Below are 21,585 nucleotides of genomic sequence, written 5' to 3'. Positions count from 1 at the left end.
GTGTGTGTGTGTCTGTGTGTCTGTGTTCTGTGTGTGTGTTGGTAAGGAGACACACAGGAATGTGTACTTTTCCAGTTTAATGAACCTCCAGGCTCTGTGTGTGGCAGGGACTGGAACCAGCAGAAGCATCTTGTGGGGGCTTTTATTTTGAAAAACAAGGTCCCTTTGTATGGTACACATAATCAGTGTTGGGGGGCTTTTATTTTGAAAATACATTCCTAGGTAGCAGCAGCATGTTGGGATGTAATATTATGATGTAGGACAGGTGTGAGGATAGCTGTAAAGGTGATCAGAGCGGAGCATCTTGAGAGGAGGGGATGCAGACGACACACACCTGTAAGGATCTCAGTTTCTGTATTTATAGTTGAATGTTTTATTTTGAAGTGTATCTTGTTTTGTCACTTCCTGTCTTGTCTAATTTACTTCCTGTCTTTAGTTTCCTTCCTGTGTGATTGTCTGATCGTGCTCACCTGCTGCCCCTGTGTTTCACCTCCCCTTCCCAGCTGTGTCTTGTCTTGTGATTACCCTGCTCTGTATTTAGTCTGGTCTGTCCTGAGTGTTCTTTGTCGCATCGTCGTCGTTTGCCTGTTCACTGTGATGATTTGGATCTCCCTCGTCAGCCCTCCCTTTTCCACCGGGTTGTCTGTGTTTTCCCTTTGATACCTTTCCCTTGTTGTACTTTTTTTCTGCATTTTGTTTTCAGCTGTTTTATAAATCAAAGCTCGCCCTTTGATGCCTGTACCCCTGCCCCCTGCTGTTGGTTCTGTGCTTGGGTCCTTTCCCCCATCCGTGACGTTTTACAGAGAGTCGGTTTTTATTCACCTGAACTTCAGTTTGTGTTGCACACGTTGTTTTATTTAGCAGTTATATTCTTTAGATGTCGGTGAGATCTAATCTCCCGTTAAACTCATCTAGTGCCTTAAATCCTTCTTTATCAGTATTTTATCTTGAAGGGATTTTAAGAGTCATTAGTGAGTGAACTGTATTTACCTCTGACTTGGGAACCGAATGGTCACCGGTTCGAGTCCCTATCGGACCAAAGCCCTCTTCACCCTCATCTTTTGTGTGTGTGTGTGTGTGTGTGTGTGTGTGTGTGTGTGTAATGTAACACACATAATGAATCCCCCTGGTCTAAATGAAGCAGCAGGGGGTCCTCTCACCTGTGTGGCTGCGGATGTGGACCCTCAGCGTCCCGTTGCTGGCGAACTTCTGTCCGCAGTACGGGCAGATCTTCTCCTTCTCCCCGGTGTGAGTCTGCAGAGGACATGTGGAGGACATTAGAGAGGACGCTAGGAACATGCACCCCCCCCCCCCCCCCCCCCCCGATACCTGGATTCAATCTGACGTATCAGATAGTGATCAGAGGAGGAATTACCCTCCGTCACGCTGCACCTTCCGACCACTAAAACACACTGATCTGATTCTGGTGCTGGTCGGGGAAACCCGCTCTAAAGTCCACTGATCCGCCGTCAGAGGGTTTAGAGTCTCCAGGCTGTCACTGTTTCTGTTCTCCCAGAAATAAATGCAATAAACAGAATCACAGTCAGGAGCATTTGCCTTTCAACGAGCAGCTCACTTAGATTTCTGAGTTTCAAATCACAGCCAAACATCTGAATAGCCGCTGATAACGCAAGAGCTAGCTAGCTGATTCAACGCTAACTGCGCTAACTAGCTAATTAATACCTGATTTGCTTAAGTATGGAGGGCTGGGCTTAAACTGGGGGCCAGGGCTTAAGCAAAGCGCCAGTGCACATGCTCCAATGGATGCAGAAGATCCCAGGATGATCTGGGACCCGGGAGTCAGAAGGGGGACCCACCTCTGACGTCAGGTCCAGTTCTCTTTCTGGTGTGAATGCACTCTAGATGCAGGTTTCTCCCACAATGCACCACTGCACTCTCAGTGAATGAACCTGTTCTCCTGACAGTGGATCAGTGAGCCTCCTGCAGGATCAAACCACAGAACATACAACATGTAGGAGAGCCTTCACCACCCCTCCTCCTCCTGCTCCATGTGGAAAGCATGTACTTTCCGCCCCCCCCCCCCCTAACTGATTTCCTCCCCTCCTGTTTCACATTCAGATCCGATCGGTGAGTCTGAGAGTTTAGACTCAGAGCGACAGCTTCAACAGCCGAACAACAATACAGGAAATGCCCCCCCCCCCCCGGACCCCCGTCACCCACAGAGTCCCTCTGACACCTCGGGTGTTTCCTTACAAAGGCTCACACACACACATGCACAAACAATCACACACACACTGAACACATGTGTCCCAGATGTGCAGCGAAACTCAGAGGACAGATATCATGGCTGATGGCTGTTTCACCTCCACAGGGTGGGGGGGGGGGGTGTTTCAGTTATCATGAACTGAAACCCCCCCACCTCCACAGGGTGGGGGGGGGACAGCCATCTTTGGATCTTTATCATGAACTGAAATGTTTTGTAAAAAGAGAGTTCTTTAAACGTGAAGAGGTTCAGAATAATGCTGGGACTTTACTACAGACTGAGATCACAGGAGAGGAATTTATTCAGAGTTTTGATATATAATGTGTGTGTGTGTGTGTGTGTGTGTGTGTGTGTGTGTGTGTGTGTGTGTGTGTGTGTGTGTGTGTGTGTGTGTGTGTGTGTGTGTGTGTGTAACCGCTCAAACATAAACCCTGTAATTTACATTCATGCTGATTTCTTCCAGAGAGGCTCGTACAATGTGCAGAACATGCACACACACACCTTCTCTCATAACACACACACACACACACACACACACACACACACACACACACACACACACACACACACACACACACACACACACACACACACACACACACACACACACTCTGAGCTGGAGAGCTGCCAGGTGATTTCAGAATGGAATAATTGTCAGAAATAAAAAAATGATCAAAATATAAAACAGAAGTCTATAATAAAATGATGTCAGCCTCACGCCTCCTTATAAACAGCATGACCTTTGTTTGAAGGTCATGCTGTGATGTAAGGACACCTGGATCAGACGTAAGACCTCCTTTATCCGAGTCCATGTCAGAAACAGGAGGTAAAGACTCGGAGGAGGTGCTTCATTTGATTGTATGATACAGATGTTGGCCCTTTCTGAAGCTGAGTCTCTCCTGATGGAGGAGCTCTGTAGCGCGTGGGCCTCCCTGAGTGTGTATAAAGCTGATGGACCAGACGTCTCTAACAGCTTCAGATTGCCGGTTATTTTCTGGCACAAAGGAAGTGAATCTGGGACAGAGCTGTGCGGCAGATAATGGCTGAGGGATTGAGCTGTTCAGAACACTCTTTTATTCACCTTCTTGTGGCTCTTGAGGACGGACGGCGTGACGAAGGCTTTCTCACACAGGTCGCACTTGTACTTCTTGTGTCCGTCGTGCACCACCTGGATGTGCACGTTGAGCGTGTCCTTCCTCTTGAAGGTGGCGTCGCACTGGTCACACTTAAACGTCCTCTCACCTGCGGGGACATTCAGAGAGACATCTGCAGTTTTCTATTGAGGAGCCTCTGCACACACATCATCATCATCATCACAGACAGAGCAACACAAAGCGGCTGCAGAGGAACACAGCTCCTCCCCCCGCCAGGCTCTGACAGGTGAGGACGCCTCGCAGCGCTCTGACAGACTGCTGCATACGCTCTGCTGATGGGGGTCAAGTCGAGCAACTTATGCTAACTGTGCTAACTGTGCTAACGGCCCAACATATGCAGTTTGTATGAGCTGGAGACCCCTACTACTGTCTCAACATGTCCTTGTTCACAATGAGACCCTTTGAGCTGCAGGCGGACTGCAGCGATGCTTCTTTACTTTGCAGCCGAACACGGCCCGGGGGAAACAGTCAAATAAAAACTGCTACACCACGTTTCATTCTCCACGTCTCCAGGAGAGCCGGCTCTGAATCAGACGGCAGGAACCGTGCAGACAGACACACTCAGCTGTTCCTTCACGCCTCCCCCGTCTGCACACAACCGGCCTATTGTCCTGCAGCAAGCATTTCCATTATACGCACATCATTCAATATCCAGGGTGTGTGTGTGTGTGTGTGTGTGTGTGTGTGTGTGTTCTCCTGTTACAAGGCCGCTGACGGTCAGCTCTATAAAGTGGGACAGCAGTGTAAGTGTTTTTAATTTAATGGAAACACTTGCTGATAATTACTGTCAGCGACTCCCCCGCATAAAGGTTTCATTATAACTCACAGCGCGGCTTCAGAGGGGTGTTAAACACACACACACACACACACACACACACACACACACACACACACACACACACACACACACACACACACACACACACACACACACACACACACACACACAGTAACTTATACACTGGATCCGGAGTACTTACAACTACTTAAAGCTAACAAGGAATATTTGATCATAGTGCATCAGAGCTGAAACAACTGGAAAGAAAAAGTCAGATTTTGAAATGTTGTCTCTAAAAATAGGAGAATTCTGAGATTTTCAGAAAAATTGAGAAATTTGAGAAAAAAAGTCGGAATTTTAAGATTTTCGGAAAAAAGTCATGAATGTGAAAAAAAATCAAATTTGGAGATTCTGTAAAAAGTGAGAATTCCAATATTTTTGAAGATCGATAGAATTCAGAAATTTTGACAAAAAAAGTCAGAAAGTTTAGATTTTCTTTGTCAGAATAGATTTAAGAAGAAGTCTGAATTTTGAGAGTTCCAGAATAAAGAAAAGTAAGCTGTAGTACCGAACATGATTAACACACACACACACACACACACACACACACACACACACACACACACACACACACACACACACACACACACACACACACACACACACACACACACTCAGCATTTTGGACAGGTGTGCAAAGGGGCGGGGCCTGTTTTGATGACGGTGACTCACTGTTGTGGATGAGGAGGTGGCGCTGCAGGGAGAAGGGGGTCCTGAACAAAGCTTTGCACTCGTCACACTGGAAGGGTCTCTCCTCAGAGTGGGTCTGCAGAGAGAGAGTATTTACACACAGTTAGGAGACCCCCCCACATCAAAACACAGTAAGAAGACCCCCCCCCCCTCCATCATGTAGACTGAGTTTGTTGACCTGATGGAGACGAGCAGCTCTAGGGGCTTTAAGTTCAAAGTGCTTCTGTTTTCCTGCCCCCCCCCCCCTTGAAACACAACCTATCTGTCTGAGTGATACCCCAATCCCCAAAGTAAACAGGGTGGGGGGGAGGGGGGAGACCCCACAGATAACAGCCTCCATCGAGACCCTGATGGATTACAGCCTCCCAATGAATCCCCCTGCTCTCAGGAAGCGCCAATCAGAGCAGCATTAGAGAGGGGGGGCTGATTAGAGAGGAATCAGCGTTCTACACAGAGGGGCTTTAATTCAGACAGAGTGAGTCTGGGGTCCTGAAGCAGTGGTGCATCATGGGAGGTCATCCCCAGTTTTACATCAGGAGTTTGAGACCCCCCCCTGACCTTCTTGTGGTTCTTGTAGACGTTGCGGTGGGCGAACTCCTTCCCGCACAGCTTGCATTTGTACGGCTTGTCCTCGCTGTGGATGATCTTGTGAGCCGTCACCTGGTCGAGGCGCTTGAAGGAGCGGCTGCACACCTCACAGGTGTACGGACGCTTCTCTGAGGAGCACAGTGCATCATGGGAAACAGACTGTCACTAGGACATTAAGCATTAAACATTTCTGTCTGAAGAAACAGGAAAACATCTCCGAGCAAAATGTGTTTCTGTCTCACCTGAGTGTGTGATCATGTGACGCTTCAGCTGATTGGTTGAGATGAACTTCTTGTCACAGGCGTGGCATTCCAGTATTTCATGGACCTGCCACACAGAACATACACCTGAACATCGGCAGGAGAGGACTCTTTAAAGTAGAGACTCTACATACTGATATACACCTGAACATCAGCAGGAGAGGACTCTTTAAAGTAGAGACACTACATACTGATATACACCTGAACATCAGCAGGAGAGGACTCTTTAAAGTAGAGACACTACATACTGATATACACCTGAACATCAGCAGGAGAGGACTCTTTAAAGTAGAGACACTACATACTGATATACACCTGAACATCAGCAGGAGAGGACTCTTTAAAGTAGAGACACTACATACTGATATACACCTGAACATCAGCAGGAGAGGACTCTTTAAAGTAGAGACACTACATACTGATATACACCTGAACATCAGCAGGAGAGGACTCTTTAAAGTAGAGACACTACATACTGATATACACCTGAACATCAGCAGGAGAGGACTCTTTAAAGTAGAGACACTACATACTGATATACACCTGAACATCAGCAGGAGAGGACTCTTTAAAGTAGAGACACTACATACTGATATACACCTGAACATCAGCAGGAGAGGACTCTTTAAAGTAGAGACACTACATACTGATATACACCTGAACATCAGCAGGAGAGGACTCTTTAAAGTAGAGACACTACATACTGATATACACCTGAACATCAGCAGGAGAGGACTCTTTAAAGTAGAGACACTACATACTGATATACACCTGAACATCAGCAGGAGAGGACTCTTTAAAGTAGAGACACTACATACTGATATACACCTGAACATCAGCAGGAGAGGACTCTTTAAAGTAGAGACACTACATACTGATATACACCTGAACATCAGCAGGAGAGGACTCTTTAAAGTAGAGACTCTACATACTGATATACACCTGAACATCAGCAGGAGAGGACTCTTTAAAGTAGAGACACTACATACTGATGTACACCTGAACATCAGCAGGAGAGGACTCTTTAAAGTAGAGACTCTACATACTGATATACACCTGAACATCAGCAGGAGAGGACTCTTTAAAGTAGAGACACTACATACTGATGTACACCTGAACATCAGCAGGAGAGGACTCTTTAAAGTAGAGACTCTACATACTGATATACACCTGAACATCAGCAGGAGAGGACTCTTTAAAGTAGAGACACTACATACTGATATACACCTGAACATCAGCAGGAGAGGACTCTTTAAAGTAGAGACACTACATACTGATATACACCTGAACATCAGCAGAGAGGACTCTTTAAAGGAGAGTGTTTAAAGGGTAAAGCTCGTCCTCCTGACAGAAAGTGATAAGTGCAGAGAGTCCTGTCTTGTCTCCGTCAGCTGCAGTGATGGCTGGAGTTTCGGCTCCGATAAAGCAGAGCAACATTTTAATAACGGAGCGTTCAGCCGCTTTATGGTCCGCTGGCCGCTCCGCAGAGACTCTGATGGAGATGAGGACTCAATTATTCTGAACATCTCAATTACAGGAGGAGAAACATCATCACCATGTGAGTGTGATGCTGACCTGGACACACACACACACACACACACACACGGAGTGAGTGAGTGAGTGAGTGAGTGAGTGAGTGAGTGAGTGAGTGAGTGAGTGAGTGAGTGAGTGAGTGAGTGAGTGAGTGAGTGAGTGAGTGAGTGAGTGAGTGAGTGAGTGAGTGAGTGAGTGAGTGAGTGAGTGAGTGAGTGAGTGAGTGAGTGAGTGAGTGAGTGAGTGAGTGAGTGAGTGAGTGAGTGAGTGAGTGAGTGAGTGAGTGAGTGAGTGTGTGTGTGTGTGTGTGTGTGTGTGTGTGTGTGTGTGTGTGTGTGTGTGTGTGTGTGTGTGTGTGTGTGTGTGTGTCCATAAAGAAAACACTATTTTAAGGCTGTGATTGAATACTGTTTTGGAGTTTATAAAGTCAGGAGATGTTTTAAATTGTGCATCCCAGAGTCTCAGAGTCCAAGCGTTTCAAGGTCCACAGAGCAGCAGATCTCCAGATTACAGAGGGACATTAAAGTAGATTTATAAATCTGACGCTCACCTTCCTGTGCTCCTGCAGGTTCAGAGAGGACGAGCACTTCCTGTTGCAGATCGTGCATGTGAGTTTCCGGCGTGCGCTCCCTGCAGAGGACAGAAAAAATAGAAGAAATGACCAAAAGCTGCAGGACGGAGGACAGACGGAGGACAGAGGAGAGCAATCAGGACAGCAATTTAAAAGCAATCATCACAGAGACAGAAATGAAACACGTTGACGAGGCCCTGCAGAGTTCACAGCCGAAGAAAAGCAGAGTTTAAGGCATCATTACATAACTGGTTTATCTTTAAATAGCTTCCATCCTGTTGATGCTGCGCTGCCTCGTGAGAGGGAGAACTGTTCCCCTGGAGAGCCGTGAGTCAGTCTGTACGGCATCATTGTTTATGAGGACAGATGTTTTAGTTCTGGAGTCTCCTGCAGCTCCTGGAGGACGGAGAGCTTAAAGGATGCTAAGGTGGATAAAACTAGCTTAGCACGGTGTGTTACCAAAGCCTAAGTATTCATAATGAATGTCCTCATGCATCAGGGTTTCTCTAGAAGAATACAGCATGAGGCGCTAACGTCACTTCCTGTCTAAATTAAGCCCCGCCCACTTCCAGGTGAAGATCCTGCATTAGAATAATAGTGTCTTCACGTCTGAAAGCTGCTGAGTCAGATATCGCTCCTCCAACAACAAATAGATCCAGAGCTCCAGTTCCTTTACTTCCTCTCCAGAAAAAAGGAGAGTACAGAAAGGATCAGAAATCTCAGTCTCAGTGTCAGCCTGCTGCCTGCCACTCGTCCCCCGCAGACCCACCGGACATCCATCCCCTCTTTATTCTCCGTAAGCTGTCTCTGCCGTCTGACCAGACATCTGAACCCATCTCCATATCTGTGGACTCAGTAAACCCTTTCTGACCAACAGAGAGATTGTTTCCTGGCAGCACTTTGACATTTCAGGGGTAAATCTGCATTTTGGTTTGAGGACGACACCCCCAGAGAGAGGGAGCAGAGACCCTGATACTGGGTTAGACTAAAGCCTGGTGCAATGTTACAGCGCTGCGTTATTAGGAAATCAAACTGAAAGTGAACTTGTCTCTTTCTGTAGAGGCGCTGAATCACAGAAGTAGCATCAAGCATTCAGCATTTTTTGACGGAAGAATGATTTAAGATTTCTGTTATCCAAATAAGGCCCGGATTTATTTAGACTAATGAATTAATGCCTTTAAAACTTTTTAAGGATCTGCCTTCTTATCCCCATCCGACCCACATCTGAGGAGTCTGATCCACACACACACACACTATCTCAGAGATGTGTGTGTGTGACTCTCGGCAGTGCAGATCTCGCTGCCCTACATCCCATCATAAATAGCTTCAGAAGTCCAATTATCTCCAGCCCGACACACAGGTCAGATCCTACACAGTCATTAGAGGCTCCGTCATCACGTGATCCAGTTTCTGAGAGCAGCTGACCGACCATCAGCACCACAACACGTTCTGAGGGAACTGCTTTCTGTGTGGAAACACAGAGCTGCAGGAGGCAGTGTTTCGTTGCTGGTCCCTGAAGGCAGCATCTCTCTGGTCCAATGGGATTCCTCCATTTGATTTTGGATTATGTCAGAAAATAATCTCAAACGTTTCGGAGACTTCATCAGCAGGATCATCTCCACATATTAACACCAGTCTATGAAGCCCAGACTAGAGTTTCAAGAGGCATAACTTGACATTTCAAACTAAAAGCATGAACAAACCAGTGATTTAATGCTGAGTCACGTCAGGGACTCATTCCTGCACCTCTCTCCCTGCTCACCTGTGTGGACGTTTCCTTTGTGCTTCTTCAGAGCGTCTTTGCTCTTGAATCTCTTCCCGCAGCTCTCTGCTTTACAGATGAACCGAGCGTCTCCTTTACAGGCTTCCTTATGCTGCACGAAGCTGAGGAGGAGGAGGAGGAGGAGGACACAGATAAATGTCACTGTGTGTGTAAGGTACACTGCAGGTGTTCACAGGTGTATAGAGCGTTACCTGGAGATGGAGCTGAAGCTGCTGTGGCACAGAGAGCACTGGTGGGCTTTAGAGTCGGAGGAGGGGTCCACAGACTCGGAGCAGTGCAGGACACTGAGGAGGGTCAAATACAATACAAATAAGACACAGAATAAGAGAGGACGCACAGAATGGATCTGCACTGGGATCAGCTTAAGGGGTAAGGGAGGACGCACTGGCGCTGCAGGGCCTGTCTGACGGGGAACTTCTTGCCGCAGGTTTTGCACTTGAAGTCCTTCTCCTCGCTGCTGGGCCTCTGGTGCAGGGTCTGCAGGTGAGCTGCCAGGATCTCCTCCGACGGGAAGCTGCTCTCACACAGCAGGCAGGGGTGGTCCTCCTTCTTTATCACCAGCTCTGAGGAAGAGGAGGAGGTCAGAATTTTGAGATTTAAGATAAGATGAACCTACTTTTCACTCCTGTAGGGAAATTCAGAGTCTTAGAAAATGTTGAAATTTTAAGAAATCAGATTTTTGGGGAAACAAGTCTGAATTTGAACTTTTGTGAAATAGTTCCGTCTTTGGAGGTTTTAAAGAGAAAGGTCTGAATTTTGAAATGTTGAGAAAAGGGTTATGAGTTTTCCAAGAAAAGTCTAGAAGGTGAGATTTGGAGAGTTTTCAAACTGAGAAACAGACCTAACATATTCTGTTAGTACTCATCAGAGGTCGGGATTAAATCATAACTCGGTACCCATTTCGACGAGGTGTCTGGCGTCTTTACTGTTGTCGTCGTCGTCCTTGATCACCTCCTCCTCTTCCTCCTCCTCCTCCTCCTCCATGTCGCTGTCCAGGTAGCCAATCAGGAGCTCCGTGTCAGTGTCGATGTCGTCGACCGCCAGGTAGAAGATGTTCTCTCCATCCTGAGACACAGCAACAGAAGGCTTGAATTATATTGTATATTAAGTTGTCTGAGACGGGTCTGTTGTGACACTTTCAGAATTTAGAGATTTTCTAAAAAAGTATACATTTGGAGCTCTGCAGAAAAAAAGTGAATTTCGAGACTTTAAGAAAAAGTCTGAGTTGATATAATAAAAGAGGAACCGTTATTGATGCCCTGGGGGGAAATTCAGCTTTCCACTCTGTTGACACATATTCAACACACACATGCATTCAGATGGTGCCAGAGCGAAGAGGCTGCCAGTCTGTCCGCCGCCGGAGAGATATGTTAAAGAAAACCTGAATTCTAAGATTTTCAGGAAAGTAATAATTTTTAGAACTAATTCAGATGTTTTAGGACGAGCATTTTCAGAAAAAAGCCAGTCAAAAAATGTCTTGGTCCACTTTGATTCTAATCTTGTGAACACACAGTAACTCTCCATGGCGCGCGGACTGCACTTCACCTGAGAGTTTAAGAGCGTCACGATAAGGAGAGTATTGTTGCTCACACACATCTCTAACCAGACTGCTGAGTGTGTCTGCAGGTTGAAGTCATTACAGCGGGACATGAGTCCGTTAATCCTGATGAGGTCGAAGGTCAAACTCTAAAAATGTTTCATGAACTTCCCGTCCCCGAAGGTCACGCTAATAAAATCCACTGCTGGATCCTAACTACACATAAATAGTGATTAAGAAGAGAAGAGCTGCACCATAACTGTCAGCGTGAGGGAAGGCAGAGCGCCGACACACGTCATGACCTCTGAGCAGCCAATCACACGCTGCGTTACCGACCTACAGGAAGCACAGACCCTCATCTCCTCTTCATCAGTAGACCATCAGTCTTCAGCCGGACAGAGCTCTGGTTTATCTTCTCACAGAAAGAGGACCTCTCCAGATCCAGTCCGGGCATCCTCTACTACAGTTCAGTATTTATTTCAACCTTTAAAACTAAACTTAAGGTCGCCTGGTTTCCATTTTGACCTTCGCTGCTGACAAAAGGTGATTTTTTAATGGTGACTCAAAGGTTTCCCTCAACTTCTGAGACTTAAATATGAAAGAAGTCACCTGAATGACAACCCTTCTACCTGTGCTTGTTTCCTATCTTGCACTTGTTTGTCTAAGAGAGCAGCTTGGCATGGGGAATAAATGGGTTTCATTTTATGTTAAATATGAAGCAACAGCCTAAAGGCCGTTAGCATAGCTTAGCATAACGACTGGGAACAGAGGTGTATCGGTAAAGCCACGTTAGAGCGGGGCTGATGGCACGCACTGGAAGATGCACCTACAGGAGAGGGAACACCACGTTGTGTCTGATGGGCACTAGAGGAGTCTGCAGACACCTCCATCCTGCTGCTGACACATGTGTTAACGCCTGATGTGCTCCTCCTTCCTGTCTGACGTAAAGCCTGATGTGCTCCTCCTTCCTGTATGAGGTAAAGCCTGATGTGCTCCTCCTTCCTGTATGAGGTAAAGCCTGATGTGCTCCTCCTTCCTGTATGAGGTAAAGCCTGATGTGCTCCTCCTTCCTGTATGAGGTAAAGCCTGATGTGCTCCTCCTTCCTGTATGAGGTAAAGCCTGATGTGCTCCTCCTTCCTGTCTGACGTAAAGCCTGATGTGCTCCTCCTTCCTGTATGAGGTAAAGCCTGATGTGCTCCTCCTTCCTGTATGAGGTAAAGCCTGATGTGCTCCTCCTTCCTGTATGAGGTAAAGCCTGATGTGCTCCTCCTTCCTGTGTGAGGTAAAGCCTGATGTGCTCCTCCTTCCTGTCTGAGGTAAAGCCTGATGTGCTCCTCCTTCCTGTCTGAGGTAAAGCCTCTCTGTGCTCCTCCTTCCTGTGTGAGGTAAAGCCTGATGTGCTCCTCCTTCCTGTGTGAGGTAAAGCTTGGTGTGCTCCTCCTTCCTGTCTGAGGTAAAGCCTGATGTGCTCCTCCTTCCTGTATGAGGTAAAGCCTGATGTGCTCCTCCTTCCTGTGTGAGGTAAAGCCTGATGTGCTCCTCCTTCCTGTCTGAGGTAAAGCCTGATGTGCTCCTCCTTCCTGTCTGAGGTAAAGCCTCTCTGTGCTCCTCCTTCCTGTGTGAGGTAAAGCCTGATGTGCTCCTCCTTCCTGTGTGAGGTAAAGCCTGATGTGCTCCTCCTTCCTGTCTGAGGTAAAGCCTGATGTGCTCCTCCTTCCTGTCTGAGGTAAAGCCTCTCTGTGCTCCTCCTTCCTGTCTGAGGTAAAGCCTGATGTGCTCCTCCTTCCTGTCTGAGGTAAAGCCTGATGTGCTCCTCCTTCCTGTCTGAGGCAAAGCCTGATGTGCTCCTCCTTCCTGTCTGAGGTAAAGCCTGATGTGCTCCTCCTTCCTGTCTGAGGTAAAGCCTGATGTGCTCCTCCTTCCTGTCTGAGGTAAAGCCTGATGTGCTCCTCCTTCCTGTGTGAGGTAAAGCCTCTCTGTGCTCCTCCTTCCTGTCTGAGGTAAAGCCTGATGTGCTCCTCCTTCCTGTCTGAGGTAAAGCCTGATGTGCTCCTCCTTCCTGTCTGAGGTAAAGCCTGATGTGCTCCTCCTTCCTGTCTGAGGTAAAGCCTGATGTGCTCCTCCTTCCTGTCTGAGGCAAAGCCTGATGTGCTCCTCCTTCCTGTCTGAGGCAAAGCCTGATGTGCTCCTCCTTCCTGTCTGAGGTAAAGCCTGATGTGCTCCTCCTTCCTGTCTGAGGTAAAGCCTGATGTGCTCCTCCTTCCTGTCTGAGGTAAAGCCTGATGTGCCCCTCCTTCCTGTCTGAGGTAAAGCCTGATGTGCTCCTCCTTCCTGTCTGAGGTAAAGCCTGATGTGCTCCTCCTTCCTGTCTGAGGTAAAGCCTGATGTGCTCCTCCTTCCTGTCTGAGGTAAAGCCTGATGTGCTCCTCCTTCCTGTCTGAGGTAAAGCCTGATGTGCTCCTGAGGAGAGGAAGCGTACCTGGATGGCGGCCAGGTTCTTCTGATCCTGAGACGGTGCCTGGTGCACGAAGCGCAGCCAGTTAGCGTAGCGTGGGTTACTAGCATCCAGGATGTACAGCACGTCTCCTTTACTGCCACGCACCTGCAGGGAAAACAACAACAGCAACAACTCTGATTATTCGGCTGCCTTCATGGTGATGCATTAAAGCGTGTTGTTCTGAGAGGTTTCCTCCTGTGCTCAGGCTCCCTCCATGTGGCGCTGCAGATAGCACGACATGAGAGGAGTCTTTAAAGACGCCCTGAGGTGCTCCCTCTGAGAGCTAATGTTCTCTTCCTCCTGAAACTGAGGGAGTCCTGCAGGCTGCTGCTGCTGGATCCACACCTTCAGTTCTGAAGGATGTGTCTGTGCTGCAAGGAGAGGATTCACCATGACGTTACATATTTAGTAACATGTGTCCTGTTGGATGGATCTCTACGGGGGCTAACAGGTGCTAACGTTCTACAACAGACCTCTCCATCAGGAGGAGCAGCTTCAGAGAGGATGCAGATATAGAAACACAGATCAGAACTCATGCAGAAACATCTGCAGCAGCTCTTCAACACATGCAGCATCTAGAGAACATTCAGCAGAGGAAACATGAGCAGAGACATGATGATAATAATGTCAAAGCAGCCCTCACCTCCCACATCAGCCGGGTGTCCAGGCTCTCGTCCAGCTCCCCGGGAAGCTTCTTCTCTCCGGCAAACGGACCAAACTTCTCTCCCTTTGAGACGACCACAGCAGACAGAAAATATGGGCATAACATATTTATAATAAACAGATACCCAGCCAATATCTCTGGGCTTCTGAACTCATCTTCAATATCATTTCTGCAGGTAAATCAATCATACACACACTCCAGTGGGAAGTCCACAGTGTTGCATTCTGGGTAACTGTGGGGCTCTACAGTGTGGTAGTGTCTATATAAATATCTCTTCAGTGTCTTCACTGCACACTGTCTCCCTTTCTGAACTTCCTGAGGAGCCTAACCTCCAGGGGGCGGGGCCAACATCTGTGTTGCATTCATGTTCACTCAGCTGCTTTTCCACACATTTAAATAACCAAACTCTGCAGACCCTGAACGCCTCACGCCTTCTGTTCAGACCTGACAGCAGGGGGGGGGGGGGGGGGTATACATCTGTCTGTCTGAATGTATACCGAGTAGACATGGAATTACTAGAAACACACACTCCTGCAGACACACACATACACACATATACACACACACACACACACACACACACACACACACACACACACACACACACACACACTCCTGCAGAGGAGCAGATACGTGGCAGATGACGTCACAGCCTGCCTCGCGCACAGAGGCAACAGAAACAGTAAAACTGAAATCACAGATTTGATAAAGAGTCGCGTTAAAGTGTCCCGGATGTAAACCGGTTTCAAAGTGTCTCTGAGAGTCCGAACCTTTCTGACCCTCCTTGCGGTGAACAGCCCGACCCCGTCCTGGACCTGAGACGCCTTCAGGGAGAACCGGTCCGGGACGTACATGCCCAGCATCGTGCCGGGTCTGCGGGTCTCCTCCGAGACTGGGACCGGATTCAGAGCACCATGTTCCGGGGTTACTAAAGCAGATTCAGGTCCTCCGGTCCTCCTGCAGATCCGGGTCCTGCTGTCCTCCGCTGCTGCACAGAGCCGCCTCCTGATTGGTCCAAAGTTTGTAACCAGAGGATACCTGCCGGAAGTGCCTGCAGAGACCAACACTGCAGAACCACTATGAATATACTCAGAGTACTCTGAATACTTTATAAATACTCACCCTGCAGACACCAATACTGCAGAACCACTATGAATATACTCAGAGTACTCTGAATACTTTATAAATACTCACCCTGCAGACACCAATACTGCAGAACCACTATGAATATACTCAGAGTACTCTGAATACTTTATAAATACTCACCCTGCAGACACCAATACTGCAGAACCACTATGAATATACTCAGAGTACTCTGAATACTTATAAATACTCACCCTGCAGACACCAATACTGCAGAACCACTATGAATATACTCAGAGTACTCTGAATACTAATACTCTGTGTGTACTCTGAATACTCTGTATATACTCTGAATACTCTGTGTGTACTCTGAATACTCTGTGTGTATACTGAATACTCTGTGTGTACTCTGAATACTCTGTGTGTACTCTGAATACTTTGTGTGTACTCTGAATACTCTGTGTGTACTCTGAATACTCTGTGTGTACTCTGAATACTCTGTTTATACTCTGAATACTTTGTGTGTACTCTGAATACTTTGTGTGTACTCTGAATACTCTGTGTGTACTCTGAATACTCTGTGTGTACTCTGAATACTCTGTTTATACTCTGAATACTTTGTGTGTACTCTGAATACTCTGTGTGTACTCTGAATACTCTGTGTGTACTCTGAATACTCTGTTTATACTCTGAATACTCTGTGTGTACTCTGAATACTCTGTGTGTACTCTGAATACTCTGTGTACTCTGAATACTGTTTATACTCTGAATACTCTGTGTGTACTCTGTGTGTACTCTGAATACTCTGTTTATACTCTGAATACTTTGTGTGTACTCTGAATACTCTGTGTGTACTCTGAATACTCTGTGTGTACTCTGAATACTCTGTTTATACTCTGAATACTCTGTGTGTACTCTGAATACTCTGTGTACTCTGAATACTGTTTATACTCTGAATACTCTGTGTGTACTGAATACTCTGTGTGTACTCTGAATACTCTGTTTATACTCTGAATACTCTGTGTGTACTGAATACTCTGTGTGTACTCTGAATACTCTGTGTACTCTGAATACTGTTTATACTCTGAATACTCTGTGTGTACTCTGTGTGTACTCTGAATACTCTGTTTATACTCTGAATACTCTGTGTGTACTCTGAATACTCTGTGTGTACTCTGAATACTCTGTTTATACTCTGAATACTCTGTGTGTACTCTGAATACTCTGTGTGTACTCTGAATACTTTGTGTATACTCTGAATAGTCTGTGTGTACTCTGAATACTCTGTGTGTATACTGAATACTCTGTGTGTACTCTGAATACTCTGTTTATACTCTGAATACTTTGTGTGTATACTGAATACTCTGTGTGTACTCTGAATACTCTGTGTGTACTCTGAATACTCTGTGTGTATACTGAATACTCTGTGTATACTCTGAATACTCTGTGTGTACTCTGAATACTCTGTTTATACTCTGAATACTCTGTGTGTATACTGAATACTCTGTGTGTACTCTGAATACTCTGTTTATACTCTGAATACTTTGTGTGTACTCTGTTTGTACTCTGAATACTCTGTTTATACTCTGAATACTCTGTGTATACTCTGAATACTCTGTTTGTACTCTGAATACTCTGTGTGTACTCTGAATACTCTGTGTGTACTCTGAATACTCTGTGTGTACTCTGAATACTCTGTGTGTACTCTATACGCGGTTCTTGGTCCATGTCGTGGATAGTGCAGGGTGGGTCTGTGAGCATAAAGCTGAGTCACCAGTCCTCCTGAAGGAGGTGAGGAGTCCACAGGTTACTGGGAGATTTTGCTTTGGGCCCTGAGCTGGGATTCCCTCACACATTTGAATCTGTTCCAGTCCGAGCAGTACAGAGCAGGGTTTCAGGGAGAGGGGGACCTCACTACTCATGCCGTGGCTCTACCTGTTCTTAGTGGTGGACATGTTGTGAGCACATTTCAATGAGCGGTGAATTAAGTCCGGTCTCCTGTGACTGAGTATTGTGGTGTTGTTTGTGTGCATCAGCTACAGGAGCCCCATCTCTTCAGCTTGTGCCACAGACCTGACTTCAGGACCCGAAAGCACATTCAGAAACCCATTGACGTCCAGAACAGGAGACAGGAAGGGAGGAAATGTGGAGCGTGGGTTAGGACACTCGTTCTGTGAGCCGAGGGTCCCGGCTCAGTCCAGAGGAGGACCGAGGGTCCCGGCTCAGTCCGGAGGAGGACCGAGGGTCCCGGCTCAGCCTCAGTCCACTGGAGGAGACCCGAGGGTCCCGGCTCAGTCCACTGGAGGAGGACCGAGGGTCCCGCCTCAGCCTCAGTCCGCTGGAGGAGGACCGAGGGTCCCGCCTCAGCCTCAGTCCACTGGAGGAGGACTCAGCAACCTTTGATGACGTGCTAATAAACCCAGTAAGGCCCCCCCCCCCAGAACGCCTCCTCAGAACGCCTCCTCAGAACGCCTCCTCAGAACGCCTCCTAAGAACGCCTCCTCAGAACGCCTCCCCAGAACGCCTCCTCAGAACGCCTCCTCAGAACGCCTCCTCAGAACACCTCTCAGAACGCCTCTTCAGACGCCTCTTAAGAACGCCTCTCAGAACGCCTCCTAAGAACGCCTCCTAGAACGCCTCCTACTCTAGAAACGCCTCCTCAGAACGCCTCCTAAGAACGCCTCCTAAGAACGCCTCCTAAGAACGCCTCCTCAGAACGCCTCCTCAGAACGCCTCTTCAGAACGCCTCTTCAGAACGCCTCTTCAGAACGCCTCTTCAGAACGCCTCCTAAGAACGCCTCCCCAGAACGCCTCCTCAGAACGCCTCCTCAGAACGCCTCTTCAGAACGCCTCTTAAGAACGCCTCCTCAGAACGACTCCTAAGAACGCCTCCTCAGAACGCCTCCTAAGAACGCCTCCTAAGAACGCCTCCTAAGAACGCCTCTTCAGAACGCCTCCTCAGAACGCCTCTTCAGAACGCCTCCTCAGAACGCCTCTTCAGAACGCCTCTTCAGAACGCCTCTTCAGGACGCCTCTTCAGAACGCCTCCTCAGAACGGCTCTTCAGAACGCCTCCCAGAACGCCTCCTAAGAACGCCTCCTCAGAACGCCTCCTCAGAACGCCTCCCCAGAACGCCTCCTAAGAACGCCTCTTCGGAACGCCTCTTCGGAACGCCTCTTCGGAACGCCTCTTCGGAACGCCTCCTCAGAACGCCTCCTCAGAACGCCTCTTCGGAACGCCTCTTCGGAACGCCTCTTCGGAACGCCTCTTCGGAACGCCTCTTCAGAACGCCTCCTCAGAACGCCTCTTCAGAACGCCTCTTCGGAACGCCTCTTCGGAACGCCTCTTCGGAACGCCTCTTCGGAACGCCTCTTCAGAACGCCTCCTCAGAACGCCTCTTCAGAACGCCTCTTCGGAACGCCTCTTCGGAACGCCTCTTCAGAACGCCTCCTCAGAACGCCTCTTCAGAACGCCTCTTCAGAACGCCTCTTCGGAACGCCTCTTCAGAACGCCTCCTCAGAACGCCTCTTCAGAACGCCTCCCCAGAACGCCTCCGAAGAACGCCTCCCCAGAACGCCTCCTCAGAACGCCTCCTCAGAACGCCTCTTCAGAACGCCTCTTCAGAACGCCTCTTCAGAACGCCTCTTCAGAACGCCTCCTAAGAACGCCTCCTCAGAACGCCTCCCCAGAACGCCTCCTCAGAACGCCTCCTCAGAACGCCTCCTCAGAACGCCTCCTAAGAACGCCTCCCCAGAACGCCTCCTCAGAACGCCTCCTCAGAAGGCCTCCCCAGAACGCCTCCTCAGAACGCCTCCTCAGAACGCCTCCCCAGAACGCCTCCTCAGAACGCCTCCTCAGAACGCCTCCTCAGAACGCCTCCTCAGAACGCCTCCTCAGAACGCCTCCTCAGAACGCCTCCCCAGAACGCCTCCTCAGAACGCCTCCTCAGAACGCCTCCCCAGAACGCCTCCTCAGAACGCCTCCTCAGAACGCCTCCCCAGAACGCCTCCTAAGAACGCCTCCTAAGAACGCCTCTTCAGAACGCCTCTTCAGAACGCCTCTTCAGAACGCCTCCTCAGAACGCCTCTTCAGAACGCCTCCCCAGAACGCCTCCTAAGAACGCCTCCTCAGAACGCCTCCTCAGAACGCCTCCCCAGAACGCCTCCTAAGAACGCCTCTCTTCGGAACGCCTCTTCGGAACGCCTCTTCGGAACGCCTCTTCGGAACGCCTCCTCAGAACGCCTCTTCAGAACGCCTCCCCAGAACGCCTCCCAAGAACGCCTCCCCAGAACGCCTCCTCAGAACGCCTCCTCAGAACGCCTCCTCAGAACGCCTCTCAGAACGCCTCTTCAGAACGCCTCCTAAGAACGCCTCCCCAGAACGCCTCCCCAGAACGCCTCCTCAGAACGGCTCTTCAGAACGCCTCCCCGAAGCACTACCTACAGACAGCCGATCACCAGGTCAACAACGACCTCCCATGAAATGCCACGGTAGATTAGTCCCTACCGAGAAGAGTGAGCATTCTGACAAAAAGTAGCATTCTGACAAAAAGTGAGATACTGTACTTGATCAGTAAACGTCATTTGGTGAATAAAGAAGATTATGAATTATTGCAGAACAGTCTAATTGGGGGAAATCTAAATTCTCAATTCGAAAATAACTGAAAAGTGAGCATTTCAGATAAATGTCCATCCATAGAAATACACATCTCAGGTACCACGACATGTGGTGTGGAACTTCAATGGGTGTTCACTGTAATCCCCCGTATCATGGTAAGTTGTCTGAGGCATTAAGGCGGCATTCGAAAACGCGGGAGGAACCGGACCAAAAGGAGGGTTAGATGGGGGAGAAGCGCCTCTCAGAAGGGCTCCCGCAGTCTCTGTTGGTGTTCAGACGGGCTGTTCTGTCAGGTATTAAGCATTAGAGACGGGCTCTACAGGCCTGTCTCCACACGAGAGGGCTTTGTGATGTCCCCCCATCATGATGTGTGATGCCTCCCGACCCTCCCTCGACCCCTGTCAAGTCCTACGACGCCTCCCCACACATGTCCTGACCTCGAAGCCTTCATCCATGAAGCTCTTCACCAGCTTTCATTAGAACAGGGTCCCCCCCCACTCTGATCTCTAATCCTACCTACAGACACACACACCCACCACACAACACCACACACTGACCTTATGCTCATTGACGAGTCACCAGCGCTCTGTCCAGTGTGTGCGTCACAATTTCGATCTTTGTCAAATTCCACTTTTTCTAAATTCAGAACTCTAAAAGCCACTCCTCCACAACGCTCTCAGAACGCCTCCCCAGAACCTCCTAAGAACGCCTCTTCGAACGCCTCTTCGAACGCCTCTTCGGAACGCCTCTTCGGAACGCCTCTTCGGAACGCCTCTTCGGAACGCCTCCTCAGAACGCCTCTTCAGAACGCCTCTTCAGAACGCCTCCCCAGAACGCCTCCCAAGAACGCCTCCCCAGAACGCCTCCTCAGAACTGCCTCCTCAGAACGCCTCCTCAGAACGCCTCTTCAGAACGCCTCTTCAGAACGCCTCTTCAGAACGCCTCTTCAGAACGCCTCCTAAGATCGCCTCCTCAGAACGCCTCCCCAGAACGCCTCCTCAGAACGCTCTTCAGAACGCCTCTTCAGAACGCCTCTTCAGAACGCCTCCTAAGAACGCCTCCCAGAACGCCTCCTCAGAACGCCTCCTCAGAACGCCTCTTCAGAACGCCTCTTCAGAACGCCTCCTAAGAACGCCTCCCCAGAACGCCTCCCCAGAACGCCTCCTCAGAACGCCTCCTCAGAACGCCTCCTCAGAACGCCTCCCCAGAACGCCTCCTCAGAACGCCTCCTCAGAACGCCTCCCCAGAACGCCTCCTCAGAACGCCTCCTCAGAACGCCTCCCCAGAACGCCTCCTCAGAACGCCTCTTCAGAACGCCGCTTCAGAATGCCTCCTCAGAACGCCTCCTCAGAACGCCTCCCCAGAACGCCTCCTCAGAACGCCTCCTCAGAACGCCTCCTCAGAACGCCTCCTCAGAACGCCTCCCCAGAACGCCTCCTAAGAACGCCTCCTAAGAACGCCTCTTCAGAACGCCTCTTCAGAACGCCGCTTCAGAACGCCTCTTCAGAACGCCTCCTAAGAACGCCTCTTCAGAACGCCTCCTAA

At 48.8% G+C, this 21,585-nt stretch overlaps 2 protein-coding genes across 2 annotated transcripts in view; one reads left to right on the top strand and one right to left on the bottom strand.

The window, feature by feature from the left end:
- prdm5 (PR domain containing 5) overlaps positions 1-15,315 on the bottom strand; it is a 38,959-nt gene extending 23,644 nt beyond the window's left edge. Inside the window, exons 1-13 of the mRNA XM_063891756.1 lie at positions 15,111-15,315; positions 14,320-14,403; positions 13,659-13,781; positions 10,538-10,706; positions 10,027-10,204; positions 9,833-9,925; positions 9,621-9,742; positions 7,838-7,917; positions 5,737-5,821; positions 5,465-5,622; positions 4,889-4,982; positions 3,306-3,466; positions 1,161-1,254 (exon numbers count right to left, since the gene is read on the bottom strand). Of these exons, the coding sequence (XP_063747826.1) occupies positions 1,161-1,254; positions 3,306-3,466; positions 4,889-4,982; positions 5,465-5,622; positions 5,737-5,821; positions 7,838-7,917; positions 9,621-9,742; positions 9,833-9,925; positions 10,027-10,204; positions 10,538-10,706; positions 13,659-13,781; positions 14,320-14,403; positions 15,111-15,203 (1,534 nt within the window). The 5' untranslated portion in view covers positions 15,204-15,315. The remainder of the gene's footprint in view (positions 1-1,160; positions 1,255-3,305; positions 3,467-4,888; positions 4,983-5,464; positions 5,623-5,736; positions 5,822-7,837; positions 7,918-9,620; positions 9,743-9,832; positions 9,926-10,026; positions 10,205-10,537; positions 10,707-13,658; positions 13,782-14,319; positions 14,404-15,110) is intronic.
- Positions 15,316-17,343: 2,028 nt separating this feature from the next.
- Positions 17,344-21,585, top strand: LOC134869176 (putative uncharacterized protein ENSP00000383309). Its single transcript, XM_063890628.1, has 6 exons — positions 17,344-17,381; positions 17,620-17,845; positions 18,360-19,063; positions 19,555-19,956; positions 20,721-21,212; positions 21,288-21,585. Exons 1-6 carry the CDS (start codon positions 17,344-17,346, stop codon positions 21,583-21,585), a joined length of 2,160 nt encoding a protein of 719 aa, XP_063746698.1.

The sequence above is a fragment of the Eleginops maclovinus genome, chromosome 9 (genome assembly GCF_036324505.1).
Source record: "Eleginops maclovinus isolate JMC-PN-2008 ecotype Puerto Natales chromosome 9, JC_Emac_rtc_rv5, whole genome shotgun sequence".
Classification (NCBI taxonomy): domain Eukaryota; kingdom Metazoa; phylum Chordata; class Actinopteri; order Perciformes; family Eleginopidae; genus Eleginops; species Eleginops maclovinus.
Note: the sequence above shows the minus strand (reverse complement) of the source record. Positions and strands in the feature narration are given on the sequence as shown.

Coding starts and splice junctions, on each gene's coding strand:
- LOC134869176 (XM_063890628.1), top strand. CDS start 17,344: ATGCCGTGGCTCTACCTGTTCTTAGTGGTGGACATGTT. Junction 17,382..17,619: donor TTCTTAGTGGTGGACATGTT/GTGAGCACATTT, acceptor GTCCCGGCTCAG/TCCAGAGGAGGACCGAGGGT. Junction 17,846..18,359: donor ATGACGTGCTAATAAACCCA/GTAAGGCCCCCC, acceptor ACGCCTCCTAAG/AACGCCTCTTCAGAACGCCT.